A 14293-nucleotide genomic window follows, 5' to 3' on the forward strand; every position below is an offset into this window, starting at 1 on the left:
ACCTACGGCACAGACACCTGATTGGTATGCATTCATTTCTTACTAATGGGCAAGGAGGACTAAGGGCAAGTGAGACAGTACCATCTTGAAGAGTGGTTGGGAGGGACTTCACTGATAATGTGCCTTTTGGTCAGAAGGAAATGATGGAGCAGGGCATGCAGATATCAGGGAGAAGGTATTACCAGAGGAAACAGCATTTGCAAAGTTCCGTTGTACAACATGGTGTGGCCATGCGAGGAGACTTCCTATTTTGTTTTCATTCACCTGGGGGAGTCATTTCTTGCCCACTCTAAACATCTCTGCATAGCACCCCATGCACCTCTCTAGGTACTCTATCTCACATTCTAATTATTTATGCACACACCCATGCTCTGCAGTAAGCTCTGGAGTCCTTTAGGGCAAAGAAACAAAGGCACAAGTCTCCAGGATGCTCACACTTAGTTTTTATTAGCCACAGTTTCCCACAGTTTTCTACCTCCTAGGAAATACACAGCTCACCAAGGGCACCCAGTCACCATTCTGTCCTGCTTGCATGGCTGACACTGTTGCTCACCGAGGGGGAGCAGATCTGCAAAGTCGCCCAGGGCCTGGTTTCCTCAGGTACAGAGAACCCCAGGGAAGGAAGTGCCAGAACTTAGAGCCCCTTTCTTCTCCATATGGGATAGGACACCCAAGACAAATGACTCGTGCATCATGAAACAGAGGCAGGGCCCTAAGCTGCCCAAGAGGCCTGGGCACTTGGAGTTCCTGCTACCAGCCAGGCCACTGAACCGTTGCCTGCCCACCCTCCCACAGTGGCTAATCCCTGGCCTAGTTGTAAATGTCTTTTCAGCGCTGCACACATATTGCAGTCAGATGCCTTCTGATCACTGGTCTCTGAGACCTTCAGCTGCTGAGGTGCAAGAATCAAGCATGGGCATGAAAGGCAAGGGGCTACCACAGCAGCATCGTTCTGCCTCCACCCTGGGCTATGCGCCCCAGCCCAGCAGGCTGTGACCTAGGGGAGCTGCTCCAGCCTGGGGCATGAGGGGCCCTAGAGCAGGATGCTGGGGCTAGGAGTGGACTGCCCTGCTGATGGGTCGTTTTTCTGTGAAGAAGCTTTTCAACAGTAGCACCTGACTGAAGCTGACCACGAACAGGGCAATCGTCTCGCCGATAGACCAGTAAGAGACTCGGCTATTAAGGTCTTCCGCTCGGGCCCGGTCCTGGGCCTCCCGCAGCCGGTAATGCGTCTGGGAGTCAATCACCGTTTTCAGAGCCTCATGGATGGTCACGCAGGCGGACTCCATCTGGGCAGGAAGAGAAAAGCAGTCACACTGCTAACCCATAGACAAATGTGGGATCCAGCAAACAGCAAATGCTGTTGTCAACATCCTAGGTGACATCCACTGAATGCTAACTATGTGTCTGTGCTAAGGGTTTTATGTGGTTTTATTTAATCCTCACAACAAGCCTAATTGAGGCTCAGACAGGTTAAGTAACTTGCCCAGAGTCACACAGTTAGTATGTGGCTGAGTTAGAGTCTGAGTCCTGAGCCTATGCTTTCAAGCACTGCCCTATACTCTCTTATCCAATCCTTACAATACCCCTGAGAGACACGGATCATTACCCTCACTGTTAACGAGGGCTTATCCCACACACAGATGAGGAAACTGAGGCTCCAAGAGGCTACATGAATTGCCCAAAATCATACAACTAATAAACAGCAAAGTGTGAACTAGACCACAGTTGTGTTTGGACTCTGAATCCACTGCTCATGCTCATTCTATTATGTAATCGCTGCCTATAGTTTTATGTATAAACACAAACACATGAAGACACATGCCTCATGTATGTAAGCACATGCACGCATATGCAAAGACACATATATATAAACAGGCACTACATGGACACATACGCTCATGTGTAACACATACTACATCATAACTTTCTTTACCTGCAAAAATATTCAGTGTGGTAGGCAGAAGTCTGAAAATGTCCTTCCCACCACCTCCAAGGTCCCCTGCCCTAATTCCAGAAAGCTGTGAATATGATGAGCTGTCACCTCTGTGGCTGCATCATGTTAATATGACACAGCTGACCTGAAGATGGGGAGGTTATCCAGGCCTGATCTAATCACAGGAGCCCTTAGACGTCAGGAGCTTTCTCCAGCTAGATGAAGAAGTAGTCAAGACAGTTTCGAAGCATGAGAAAAATTCAATGTGCCACGCTGGCTTTGAAGGTGGAGGTGACCACCTGCCAGGACCAGAAAAAGGTCTCCAGGGGCTGAGGGTACAACAGTCGGCAAGGAAATGGCGACTTCAGTCCTACAACCACAAAGAACTGAACTCCACCGACAACCTGAATGAGCATGAAAGCAGATCCTTCCCCAGAGCTTCCAGGTAGGTGCCCAACCTGCCACCACCTCAACATCAGGCTTGGGAGACCCCAAAGAATCTGGCCAACCTGCCCAGGCTCACAGCATACAGAGCTGTGCAGTAATAAGTGAGTATTGCATGAAGACACTACGTTTGTAGTAATTAGTTACTCAGCAACACACAACACATTATGCCTGTGGGAAAACGTTGAGTTCTTTTTCAGAGGCAGCCTGAAACCACCATGTATCCAAGACCTAGAAAATTCTATCCTATCAGTGAGTTCTCAGGCTAGAGGAATTCACAAAGCATGCACCAGACACTCATTTCAGTTCCCAAACTCCAAAGGCAGGCTATTTGTAAAGTACAGTACGATAAACTAGAAAAGACTAAGTCACTCTGTGACCTCCCTCCCTGTGGGCAGCAAGCCACCCAGGTGCCGAGGCAAGAGACCGAGGGCACAAGCTGTTCCAGTGTAATAAAATATATAAAATAAGAATAGTGATACTAGATATAGATCATAGATAGGATTATATATGAATATCGTTAATCATTAGTTTGTAGCAATTACTCTTTATTCCAATATTATAATAATCCTCACTCTACAATCATAACCTAGGAAAAACCAGGCCATACAGAGATAGGAGCTGAGGGGACATAGTAAGAAGTGACCAGAAGACAAGAGTGCAAGCCTTCTGTTATGCCTCGACAGGGCCACCAGAGGGCTCCTTGGTCTAGCGGTAAGGCCAGTGTCTGGGAAGACGCCCGTTGCCAAGTGGACCGTGGTCTAGCGGTAGCGTCAGTGTCAAGGAAAAACACCTGCTACTTAGCAGACTGGGAAAGGTGGGGAGGTCTCCCTTTTCCCGGTGGAATTTAGAGAAGACTCTACTCCTCCACCTCTTGTGGAGGGCCTGACATCAGTCAGGCCCACCCGCAGTTATCTGGAGGCCTAACCGTCTCCTCGTGATGCTGTGCTTCAGTGGTCACACTCCTAGTCTGCTTTCATGTTCCATCCTGTATACCTGGCCTTTTAGATAGCAGTAGCAAATTAGTGAAAGTACTAAAAGTCTCTGATATGCAGAAATAATGGCGTAAGCTGTCTCTCTTCTCTCTCTCCCTGCCTCGGCTGCCAGGCAGGGAAGGGCCCCCTGTCCAGTGGACACGTGACCCACATGACCTTACCTATCATTGGAGATGGCTCACACTCCTTGGCCTGCCCCTTTGTCTTGTATCCAATAAATATCAGTGCAGCCTGGCATTCGGGGCCACTACCAGTCTCCACGTCTTGGTGGTAGTGGTCCCCTGGGCCCAGCTGTCCTTTTTTATCTGTCTTGTGTCTTTATTTCTACAATCTCTTATCTCCGCACATAGGGAGAAAACCCATTGACCCTGTGGGGCTGGACCCTACACCTCCCCAAAACCCTTGTTTCTCTCTCACATCAAACCACTTCCAGAAGACAAACAGGAAACCACTGCCAAACAATGGTGTTACCCTTACTTGCCTCATTGGGTATCCTTAACTCCGGGCCATTCTAGGAGCTGAACTAGACTATGTAAGGAAGAACAAAAGCTTCCCTTCTGCCTCTGCATTACAGGGCAGCAGCTTCCATCTTTCTGGCAACAGGTCTACTTCCCAAGGCTATGGGACTCTCTTGCACACGGTGGCTGGCCCTCTCATCCAGGTCCATGTGTAAGAAGTGGTGAAATGTCACACGTAGAAAGGTGGCACGATCACTGTGTATCAGATGGAACTGACAGAGTCAGACTGCGTACACCAGCTCAAGGAGCAATAGCAAGTGAAGAACAAGTCTATTTGTCCCCCAGTGAGTACCTCTGTCCTGTTTTCTCAGTGACATCCTCTATGCCCTATTATTTTCGGCTACATATCATCTTTCACAACTGGAGTGTAGTCGGCATTGGACTTCTTCACTTCCCCGCATTTGGTAGGTGGGCTATACCTGCAGACATTTGATATTGAAAAAGGAACAAATGATCCTAAGAAGGGTTCCAGACATCAGGAAGTTGACTCCAAAGGGAACTTCCAAAGCTAACTGGCTCCAAAGGCCAACCATCAGAAGAGAAAGCTCGGATGTAGGCCTCTGCACTGGGGACAATGGTCGCATTTGTGGTTGCTCCTCCTAGCTCTCTGGGGAATGCTTCCAAAGCTCACTAAAGCATGTCAACTGTCACAGATGGAACAGGACACTAAACTGGGAAGGAAGCAGGAAAGAGATCAATGTGGAGTCGGGCTTAACCTATGCGAACCCGTGTCAAAGCTAACTCAAGATACGGCATTTCTAGAAGCCTCCCTAGTGCTCCCTGCCAGACACTACCTATACAGGCAGACTTGGTAATACAAATCCATTCTGTATTTACATCACCCTGGTGATCCCTGGAAAATCACAAAGGATTGAAGGTGGGGCTGGGGGACTCAGGATAGACACTTGCAGGATGAGGTTATAAGGATTTCAAATCATGGCTCAGTTTTAATAGCTCGCACTTCCACTAATTCCTTCATTCAAACATTTACTCAATGCTTACTTTTCTTCCAGGCACTGTGCTAGGCCCAGGGAATTAAGAATGAGAGCCAGACACAGTCCTGGGTCTCAGAAAGTTCACAATTTAAAGAAAAAATTACTCAACTATAATGCAATATAAACAGCCAACAACAGAAGGGTATGCAGAGCCGTGGGAACACCCCGGAGAAAGATGCTGAGCCTGCCAGAGAAGATGGAGTACTTGACATGGGACATGACAAGCTGAGCCCTGATGGATGGGCAGGACATCACCAGGCTGAGGATGAGAACACATCCCAAGCAGCAGAAGCACAGGCAAAGAACTGTACAGGGCCTGGTCTGGGATCAGGGACTGACATGGTGATAGGGATGCGTGGAGAAGCAGCTGTGGGGAGGTGGAAGCTCATAGTAAAGGGCCTTGAGGCCCAAGACTTTATCGTGTGGCTCTGTGAGCAGAAGACTGGCAAGATCGGAATCCCACTTTACGAGAATCTGCCTCTAGCAGCTATGATGCAGAAAGAGATGTATGCGAACCAGTCTAGAGGCAGGGAAACCACTTAGGTGGCTGCAATTCTACTGGGAAGAGAACATGCGGGCCTCAATTAAGAAGGTTGCCATGTCAGGGAAGAGTGGATTGGGGGGAAATTGATGGCACTGAAATCACAGGACTTCGTAACAAAGTGGATCATTCTTAAAATCAGTGGGAGGGATGAAGACACATACATAAGCGTGGGCCGGGCGCGGTGGCTTAAGCCTGTAATCCCAGCACTTTGGGAGGCCGAGACGGGCGGATCACAAGGTCAGGAGATCAAGACGATCCTGGCTAACACGTGAAACCCCGTCTCTACTAAAAATACAAAAAATTAGCCGGGCGCAGTGGCGGGTGCCTGTAGTCCCAGCTACTCGGGAGGCTGAGGCAGGAGAATGGCGTGAACCCGGGAGGCAGAGCTTGCAGTGAGCCGAGATCGCGCCACTGCACTCCAGCCTGGGCGATAGAGCGAGACTCCATCTCAAAAAAAAAAAAAAAAGACACATACATAAGTGTATACATGTATGTATCATGGTCATAGGTAGTATATGTGTATATGTATGTGTGTGGCACGCACACATATGTATTCATATGTACACATATGCATACATGTTTGTATGTATAAATCCACAGAGAACACTACGGAAGGGCTCATTTTATTTTCCAGGCTAGAATTCCATTCTCCAAGTTTATGTGTCACAAACTCATTCAGAAACAAAGTGTACACTGGACTCACTTGACTGGGGGCTCTTTGGACCGTAGGCCCTGGCCTGGGAATTCAGCAGTACTGGTCAGCATCTCCAGCTTTCTACCAGGACCCAGAATCACTGGAGAGGAAGGAGGAAGGGAAGAAGAAGAGGGAGGACACAGAAATCACAAGTGTAGACACCAAGACAGAGGATGAGTCAGATATTCATGTGAAGCATCACTTCAAAGGCCTAGATCCAGTGACACAGGCCAGAAACCGGCACTGAGACTGCATGAAGGGGCCTCAGTGGCCTTTAAAGGAACAATCTCAGATCAGATCAGTGATAGCAAAGGGACCAGTTCCAAGAGGGTAATGGAGCAACAGGTGATACTCTACAGCTTTCTTGGCAACTAACACCTGCAGATGCCTTCAGGACCTTGTGCAGATGCTGCAAGAGACCCCAGAGCAATACATCCCCGAGAATCATCCCCAAGAATCACAGCTACCTGGATGCTCACCCTCACCACAAAAACATGCTACTTCCGCATCCACTGAGATCTTCCGTTAGCGCCCGTCTAAAACAAACCTCTTCAGCCTGTTACCACAAAATTTCAGTTAGGCAATCCCTCAGCCAGCTTCCCACCCAGCAGAAAACCAAAGGAACCCCTCTGTTTTCAGGGTCCTGTTTTCCCAGGCCACGAGTCCCCAGGTCTCCTCGTGTGTGACCTTCCGCCCTGCTAAGACCACCAGTCCTGGCTGGCTTCCAGCGTCCTGGAGCCTCACAGGGATTATAGTTGCCACTTCATGGTGACAGTTGGTCTCTAGGACACCCTGAGCCATCCCACCTCTGGCACCATCCCTTTCCTCCATCTCCACGCTGACATCCCATCCTGTCCCAGCCACCTGCGGATGCCGAGGTCTTCAGTCTGTAACCACTGACAAATTCCTGCAGCCCTCACCTCATCAGGCCTCCCCTGACCCAAGTATCTGCTTCTTTAAATTCTTCAAGAACTCAAAGACAGGGAAGTAGAAGCTGGCCTCAGAGAACTTAAGAAAACATTTAATCCTTCCTAGACCACCAGGGAGGTAGCTCTTGGCCTTTGACCTCTGTCAGAAACCTTCAGCTCTGACCAGGATCTGCTCAGATTCTCAGGAAGCCTGGAAGCCCGTCGAGCTTGGCTTTCCTGAAGTCGCATTCTCCTGGCCCAGGTCCTCTCCCAGGAGCCTGGTTTTCCTGAACTCAGGCCTGAAACAAGTCCTTTGGGCCTGAATCCCTGTCCTGGGCCCTGGTCACTATGGAACCTGTTCTTTCACCTAATACTTACTTTCATGCCAGAAACCATGGCCTCTGGCCCACCACTGTGCTGCAAGAAGCCTGGGGAGAGGCGAGACAGCAGCTGCTGGGTAAAAGGGGACCCATGCCAAGCAAGATAAAAAGCACTGGCGAGAAGAATGAAAGTTCCACTCCATAAATCTCACCTGTTCTCTTCACCTAGGAGGCCAAGCTTCTACATTTTCAAGTGAAGCCTTCCTGACTCCTGGAAGAATACATCAGCGCCTCCTCAAGACCCCTGGTGCTTCAATTACAGCTCTGACCACTGTGCCCCATGGCCAACTGGCTTGCAGGGCTGTGCTCCTTGCAGGGTGCCCAGCACCAGGCACAGAGCCATCCACTGCTGGCACAGTGTGTAGACTGAGTGAATGCTGGCATAAAAGCAAGTACTCTCAAAAGCAGACACAGATGGTTCAAGGTGGCGGGGTCAGAGAAGTGGAAGGAAACGGCTCTTTTGAGGCTAAGCAGGAGCAAAGAAGAGGTTCTAAGATATAAGAAAAGGGAAGCATAAATCACCCTTTCCTGAAACAAAATCAAACTACTGCTCAGGCTCCAGGAAAGAACGTCTCTAATGACCTAATTCTTTAAGGCTTTTCCTACCAATTTGTTTTCTACTGGTTAAGGGGGAAGTTCTTCAGCTCAGCTTTTGGAGACTTACAGAGTCTTCCCAATAGAGGCTGTCCCAACAGTTGCCAACAGAACTCTCAAGAGTATTGGTTACGAAAGATCTTACACACAATACACACCCTTGGCTGGATCTTCTAACAGCAGTCACGTTGCCGAGCTCAAAGATCAAACCCAGTTTTGGACAATGGAACTTTCTATGCATGGCCACTAGCCACCTGTGACTATTGAGTACCTGGAGTATTGCTATGGTGCAGAGGAGGAAGTGAATTTTTAATTTAATTTCAATTAATTTAAATACCCAAATTTAGACACTGGCTACTGTACTGAACAGTGCAGCTCTAGCCTCCAACTGCTTAGGGAAGGTGGAAGACTGCGCAAATGAATCCACAGGCATTCGTGAGTGTGCCCAGAGCCACAGAGGAAGGGAGCCACCTTGGAGGGCGGCCCAGAAGATCATCCGGCCTCCTTGAAAGTTCAAGACGCTGTAGCTTTGGTTCTGGCACACGTGCTGCTATCGATGGTTATTCCTGTCTTACAGGTTTCCCTGGGCCCTGACAGTCATTTGACAAGTGTTTGGTGAGCTCCTTCCTGTGCCCCACCTTATGCACTGAAGCACTGAGGATACAAAAGTAAATCATTCAGGGTACTAGCCCTCAGGAAGCCCCCAGCCTGCATATGAAAGGGAAGGAGGAGCTTAAATAGCAGAAGGGAAGACAGATGAAGGAGGATGGGATCAGAGAATGATGAACCTTGACAGCCATGGGCGACAGACATGACTAACCCCCCAAAATGTCAGTTTCTCCTCCATAGTGTGGAGCTGTTGCTAAGGCTCTACTTGCCAGCCTTCCTTTCATCCAGGTTTGCCACACGACTAAGTTCTCACCCATGGGACATGAGCAGGTGATACGTATTCCCACTGGGCCTGGGCTTTTAAGAAATAAGATGGGCTTTTCTCATTCCCTCCTCCTTTGGCAGCTACAGGCAGAAGACCCTGAAGCCCTAAGGGAAGACAGAAAGATGACAAGAAAGAATGAGCCTGGATTCCTGAGTCACACCATGGAGGAAAGCTCCCCACCAACCTTTTCTAGATTATGCGTGAGAATAAACTTCTAGTCTGTTAAGCCATTGATACTTGGTGTTTATTTGGTTACAGCACCTTGTGTTACCTTAACTAATACACCACACAAAGTAGGACTTTGGTCTTCTTGATATAGGCACATCATATAAGCAGAGACACATGACACAGGCACTTCGAAAGTGGTACTGTGAAAAAGACTGAGTGGGAATGAAAGAGTAGAGACAGGAATATCAGAGGAAAGTACTGCAAGGATCTGCTTAGAGAGCGGAAAGGAAGATCGAAAGAAGAGCATGGCATCCTTTAGGACTAGGTGTGAAGAAAGACACAAAACCAACCCTGAGACTTCCAGACTGGGAGCTGGATGGATGATGACTCCGACCACCAGCCTAGACAGAGGCCAATGAGGAGGAACGCGCTAGGGGGTTCAGCAGCCCCGAACTGCTAGTGTTCACTCACCTGGGTGAGAGCTGTGACCCTGTTCCCCATGTCTGGGAGAATGGGAGGCTCATCACCCACTTGAAAGTCAAAGTAGACGGTCTTGTGAGAGAAGGTGGAAAACTCATTACTGAAGCAAAACTGATAAACGCCCTTGACTTCAGCCCGGTACGTGAAGCTGTCGTACTGCTTCTTGGTTTCTCTGTAGATGGTGTTCCCCTGGGGGTCCTCCACATAGCAGTCAACATCGTAGTGGCCTCCAGTGATGACCTGACAACCATAAAAAATTCGCTGTTATCAAAGGGGCAACCACCACTTACCAAATGCCAACCAGACACTGTGATCAGACTCTACAAACATTTCTGTCATTTCATCTTCAAAACCTTCTAAGGCAGGTGCTACATCACTTCTCATTTTACTGAGGCTGAGCAAGGTTAAATAAATTGGCTGTGGTCACACTGCTTGAAAGTGAAAGGGCTAAGATTTGAATCTATGCCTGCCTGACTCCAAAGTTTGCTCTGCAGGGGTTCAATGAGCCTAATCCTTTCCATTTTACAGAAGAAGAAACTGAGGTTCCAAGGTTAAGTAAATTCCCTAAGGTTACACAAGAGTAAGTGGTGAGATGAGATCTGCCCTGACAGCTTTTGGTTCCAGTGCCGAAACATTTACCTATTGCACTATGCTGAAGCACGAATGAACATACCCCAGGATAACTGCTCTTCATGAGATGGTGCTGATAAAGCTTCCAGAAATCAAGAGCAAAATGAGGAGGGATGCCCAAGAAACTATTCCAGTGCAACTAGACGCCACCGATTCTTTATCTTTGTTCAATACTTAACACAAGACACTCAGCAAATCACTGCTTTAGGGCACTGCCACTCATTAGCCATGTGACCCTAGACAAGTTACTTTATTCTCTGAGGATATGTCTTTATCCATGAAGTGAGGAGTCAATAAGTTATCACACTTAAAGTGTTCAGCACAGTGTCCAACATAAATTTAGCAAGTGCCCAAAAAGTGCCAGCCAATTACTGGACAATCGTCAGACTGCAAACTAACCTCCTGGGGGTGCAGTGGAGATGTGGGATCTGATTTGGGGGCCACCCTAGAGCATGCATGCTGCACCTCCTGCTTCTCCCTTCCGATAACAGACAGGTGCCCCACTCCCCCCACCAGCAAGGGTCATTCTTGGCTTGCTGAATGGGTCAAGTAGCTATTAACAATATATTATTATTGATTGAATGCAAGGAGGAGAAAAATATTAATCGAAATATTCATGGAATTTCTGAGTGTCAGCGGTGGAAGAGTCCTTGGGAATCATTTAGTTCAAACTCTCCTTGTAACATAAGAAAAATAAGACACACATAAGGCAAAATCTCACAGGTAGGCAATGGCTATAACCAAGATCCAGCAAAGGACACGGTCAATGGCCTCCATCTGCTTCCAGATTTAAATGGCCTCTTCGTCGGGACAAAAGTTACTAGTCCTGCTCAGCAAGCTTTGCATAAAGCAGTGAGCATCCTGTTGCTAAGTGTGTTTAAACCCAGGCTGGACACACTTTGACAAGGGATTTCCGCCCTGGCAGTGACCAGATGACATCTGAGGTCCCCGCAACCACAGAATTATCATTCTTTTTGTCATTGCACCTAGGTTGCCCATGTTAACCCAGTCACAATTTGCATGTTGTCTACAAAGACCTGAAAGTGGACAAATCAGTGACTGAGACTACCACATAGAAGTTGTCTCCAAGTGCAAGCTTCCTTCAGTGCCTCTAACCACGGAGGAACTGGTCAAATAGCTTGCCCCCATTCCTGCTGTCCGTGGCACCTCATTTCTGAAGTGCCTGTCAGCATGCGTCCACAAGCAGATAGCTGTCTGAGTACGATGCCCACTTGGCCCCCAACCCGAGACCTGCTCACTAAATATCGGGGGCAGACTACTCACTCAAGACCTGCTGCTGTCACCTGTGGGCCACGGGATCTCTCAAAGGAGACAGGAATACAGGAACTGAGCTTTTTTAAGCCATATGGCAAGAGCCAAGTCTTGCAGCCACACCGGTCCTTGTAAACACCGCCAGGCCTCAATGGCTGCACTGATCCCTCCTTTCCAAAGTGGCCATTCTTACTTCTGCTGCCCTCACCTCACTCCAACTTTAAACGCTAGAGAGGGGAGGAATAAACTAAAACTATGAATCCACTTCCTCTCGCTGCCATTTTTCAGTACTCGAAGGCACAAGGCGGTCCAAGAGACTGGGGTTAGAGAGCCTGTGTCCAGCCGATGAGAACTGGCGTTCGTTAGTGTCTCGGGGGCGTGCAGATATCTCTCTGGCCAGCTCCCCAGGCTGCGGGATCCGCCCTGGCGTCCCCATCCCGGGCTCGCACCTGCGGCGCTGACTACCTCCTCGCTGGCCAGGCTCGTCTCGGGTGGGCCCTGATGACCCAAACCTTCCACCTCACGGGGAAGTCAACTGGTCTCTGGGGACTCCCACCCCATGCAGCCTCCCTGTAGCCTCTGTGGCTAATTCGAGCGCCTCCAGTCAGGGGCGAGCCAGTGTCCAGGTGAGACCTGGGAGTGGAGGGAGAAGGGAGCGCTGCCGGGCGCCCGGCCTCACCTGGTAATCCAGGGAGAACTTCACGCCCTGCTCCACCTCCTCGTGGAAGCACTGCTTGGCGTTGTCCGGCAGCTCGAAGGTGAGCTCGGCCCCGCGGGGCTGCTCGGCCCGGAGCAGGAGCAGCAGCAGAAGCAGCACAGAGGCGGAGCGCGGGACAGTGCTGCCCATGATGCTCTCGGTCCCGTCTCGAGGGCCGCGGCTCGCGCGCTGCGCCCCCCGCGAGCTGGGGCGACGGCTACCGGATCCTAGGAGGATCTAAGGGAATAGACGTGGCGCGAGCCGAGCTCTGCGCTTCCGGGAGGGCCGGCGGCACAGTGCGCAGCCGCGCGCTCAGAGTGGGCCCAGGCCCCTTCCGCCCGCTGCGCGTGCGCGCTGGCCGCGCTGGGCCGGGGACACGCCCCACTCCACGCCTCTCCCGGCTCTGAGGGTGGGTCTCCGCGGAAGGGAGGTGGGCCTCCACCTAGCGCGCCCCTACCCAGAAGAGGGAGAAGCCCTCCCCGCTGTTCTGCGCGCTCCCGGACCCGCAGGGCTGAGCATCCCCCAAGGTCGACCCAGGTCCACCCTCCAGCTGCTGCAGCACGAAGCACGTGGGGTTTTACTCCCTCTAGAAGGCTCTGCTTTTGACTGGCTCTGTAACTTCAGTCTCACACTTCCCTCGAGAACCAGTCTCCTTGTCTTGAAATGGGTTTGCCCAAATCTAACATCCACAGTAGTTCGGGAGCTAGGTGAAAGATAAGGGAAAGCTGGGAACCCGATTAACACTCCTTTCTTCATCCCCATACCCTTCCCAAGGTGAAAGAGTGTGCGAAGGGGGTGTGGGGTGGGGAGAGTAAGTAAAGACCCACCATTACACCTGCTCTGGGAAAAACACGAGCGTGCTCACACACAAACGATCTCATGAAAATCCAAGTAAAGTCTCGCAGCGACTTCAGGTATATTTTGGCTGTCAGGCTTGTTGAAAATTCTTTTTGCACAAAACTGTCATTTTTGCACTTTGACTTCTTAAAAGCTCTGAAAGCAGATAAATTGGTTTACTGTCTTACCCATGACCACTGACTTAAGATTCTTTTGTATTATCGTAACTATAGGTGTAGTTTTGTATTCACTGTGATCCAATAAACAAAAAGAAAAGACACAGATTGTGATATTGATAATAAATAGCTTATTCAGGAGAGCATTACTAGACATGGTATATCTTGATTTCAGGAAAGAATGTTACTGCCCATATAGATTTCCACTGGGCACATTCACCATGGATGAACATGCTAATGTGTGAAAGTAATCTGTAGGCTTGGAAATAACATGCATGCATAACATAGTTAATAATATTGACTGACTCAGTGACAGGCATGGAAGAGGTGTTTAGTAGTGTCCCTTAAGCTTCCTTCCCTGGCACTGTCCTATTTCACTTTTTTTTTTTTAAGGAACTGATAAAAACATGGAAGTAATAATCATCTGATCTAGATGAACTAAGTGGAGAAACAAATGACAGATATAAGACCACAATTGACCGGGCGTGGTGGCTCACACCTGTAATCCCAGCACTTTGAGAGGCTGAGGCGGGCGGATCACGAGGTCAAGAAATCGAGATCGGCCGGGCGCGGTGGCTCACGCCTGTAATCCCAGCACTTTGGAAGGCCGAGGCGGGCGGATCACGAGGTCAGGAGATCGAGACCATCCTGGCTAACACAGTGAAACCCTGTCTCTACTAAAAATACAAAAAAATTAGCCGGGCGCGATGGCGGGCGCCTGTAGTCCCAGCTATTCAGGAGGCTGAGGCAGGAGAATGGTGTGAACCCGGGAGGCGGAGCTTGCAGTGAGCAGACATCGAGCCACTGCACTCCAGCCTGGGCGACAGAGCCAGACTCCATCTCCAAAAAAAAAAAAAAAAAAAAGAAATCGAGATCATCCTGGCCAATATGGTGAAACCCCTTCTCTACTAAAAATACAAAAATTAGCTGGGCGTGGTGGTGTGCGCCTGTAGTCCCAGCTACTCGGGAGGCTGAGGTAGGGGTATTGCTTGAACCCGGGAGGTGGAGGTTGCAACCTGGTGACAGAGCAAGACTCTGTCTCAAACAAACAAACAAACAAAAAAAAAGATTGCCTTGGCACAGGTGGAGTG

The 14293-nt window shown here is 49.5% G+C and overlaps 1 protein-coding gene across 3 annotated transcripts in view; it reads right to left on the reverse strand.

The window, feature by feature from the left end:
• Positions 1–12485, reverse strand: part of TMED3 (transmembrane p24 trafficking protein 3) — a 77527-nt gene extending 65042 nt beyond the window's left edge. Inside the window, exons 1-3 of one of the 3 annotated variants that reach the window (XM_032174822.2) lie at positions 12172–12485; positions 9582–9830; positions 424–1289 (exon numbers count right to left, since the gene is read on the reverse strand). In XM_032174822.2, the coding sequence (XP_032030713.1) occupies positions 1053–1289; positions 9582–9830; positions 12172–12339 (654 nt within the window). In that variant the 5' untranslated portion in view covers positions 12340–12485 and the 3' untranslated portion in view covers positions 424–1052. Of the gene's footprint in view, positions 1–423; positions 1290–8309; positions 9047–9581; positions 9831–12171 lie in introns of those variants that run through there. The other 2 variants (XM_032174824.2, XM_032174823.2) reach the window with 2 other exon arrangements.
• Between the last annotated feature and the right edge of the window lie 1808 nt (positions 12486–14293).

The sequence above is a fragment of the Hylobates moloch genome, unplaced genomic scaffold, assembly GCF_009828535.3.
Source record: "Hylobates moloch isolate HMO894 unplaced genomic scaffold, HMol_V3 SCAFFOLD_14, whole genome shotgun sequence".
Lineage (NCBI taxonomy): Eukaryota > Metazoa > Chordata > Mammalia > Primates > Hylobatidae > Hylobates > Hylobates moloch.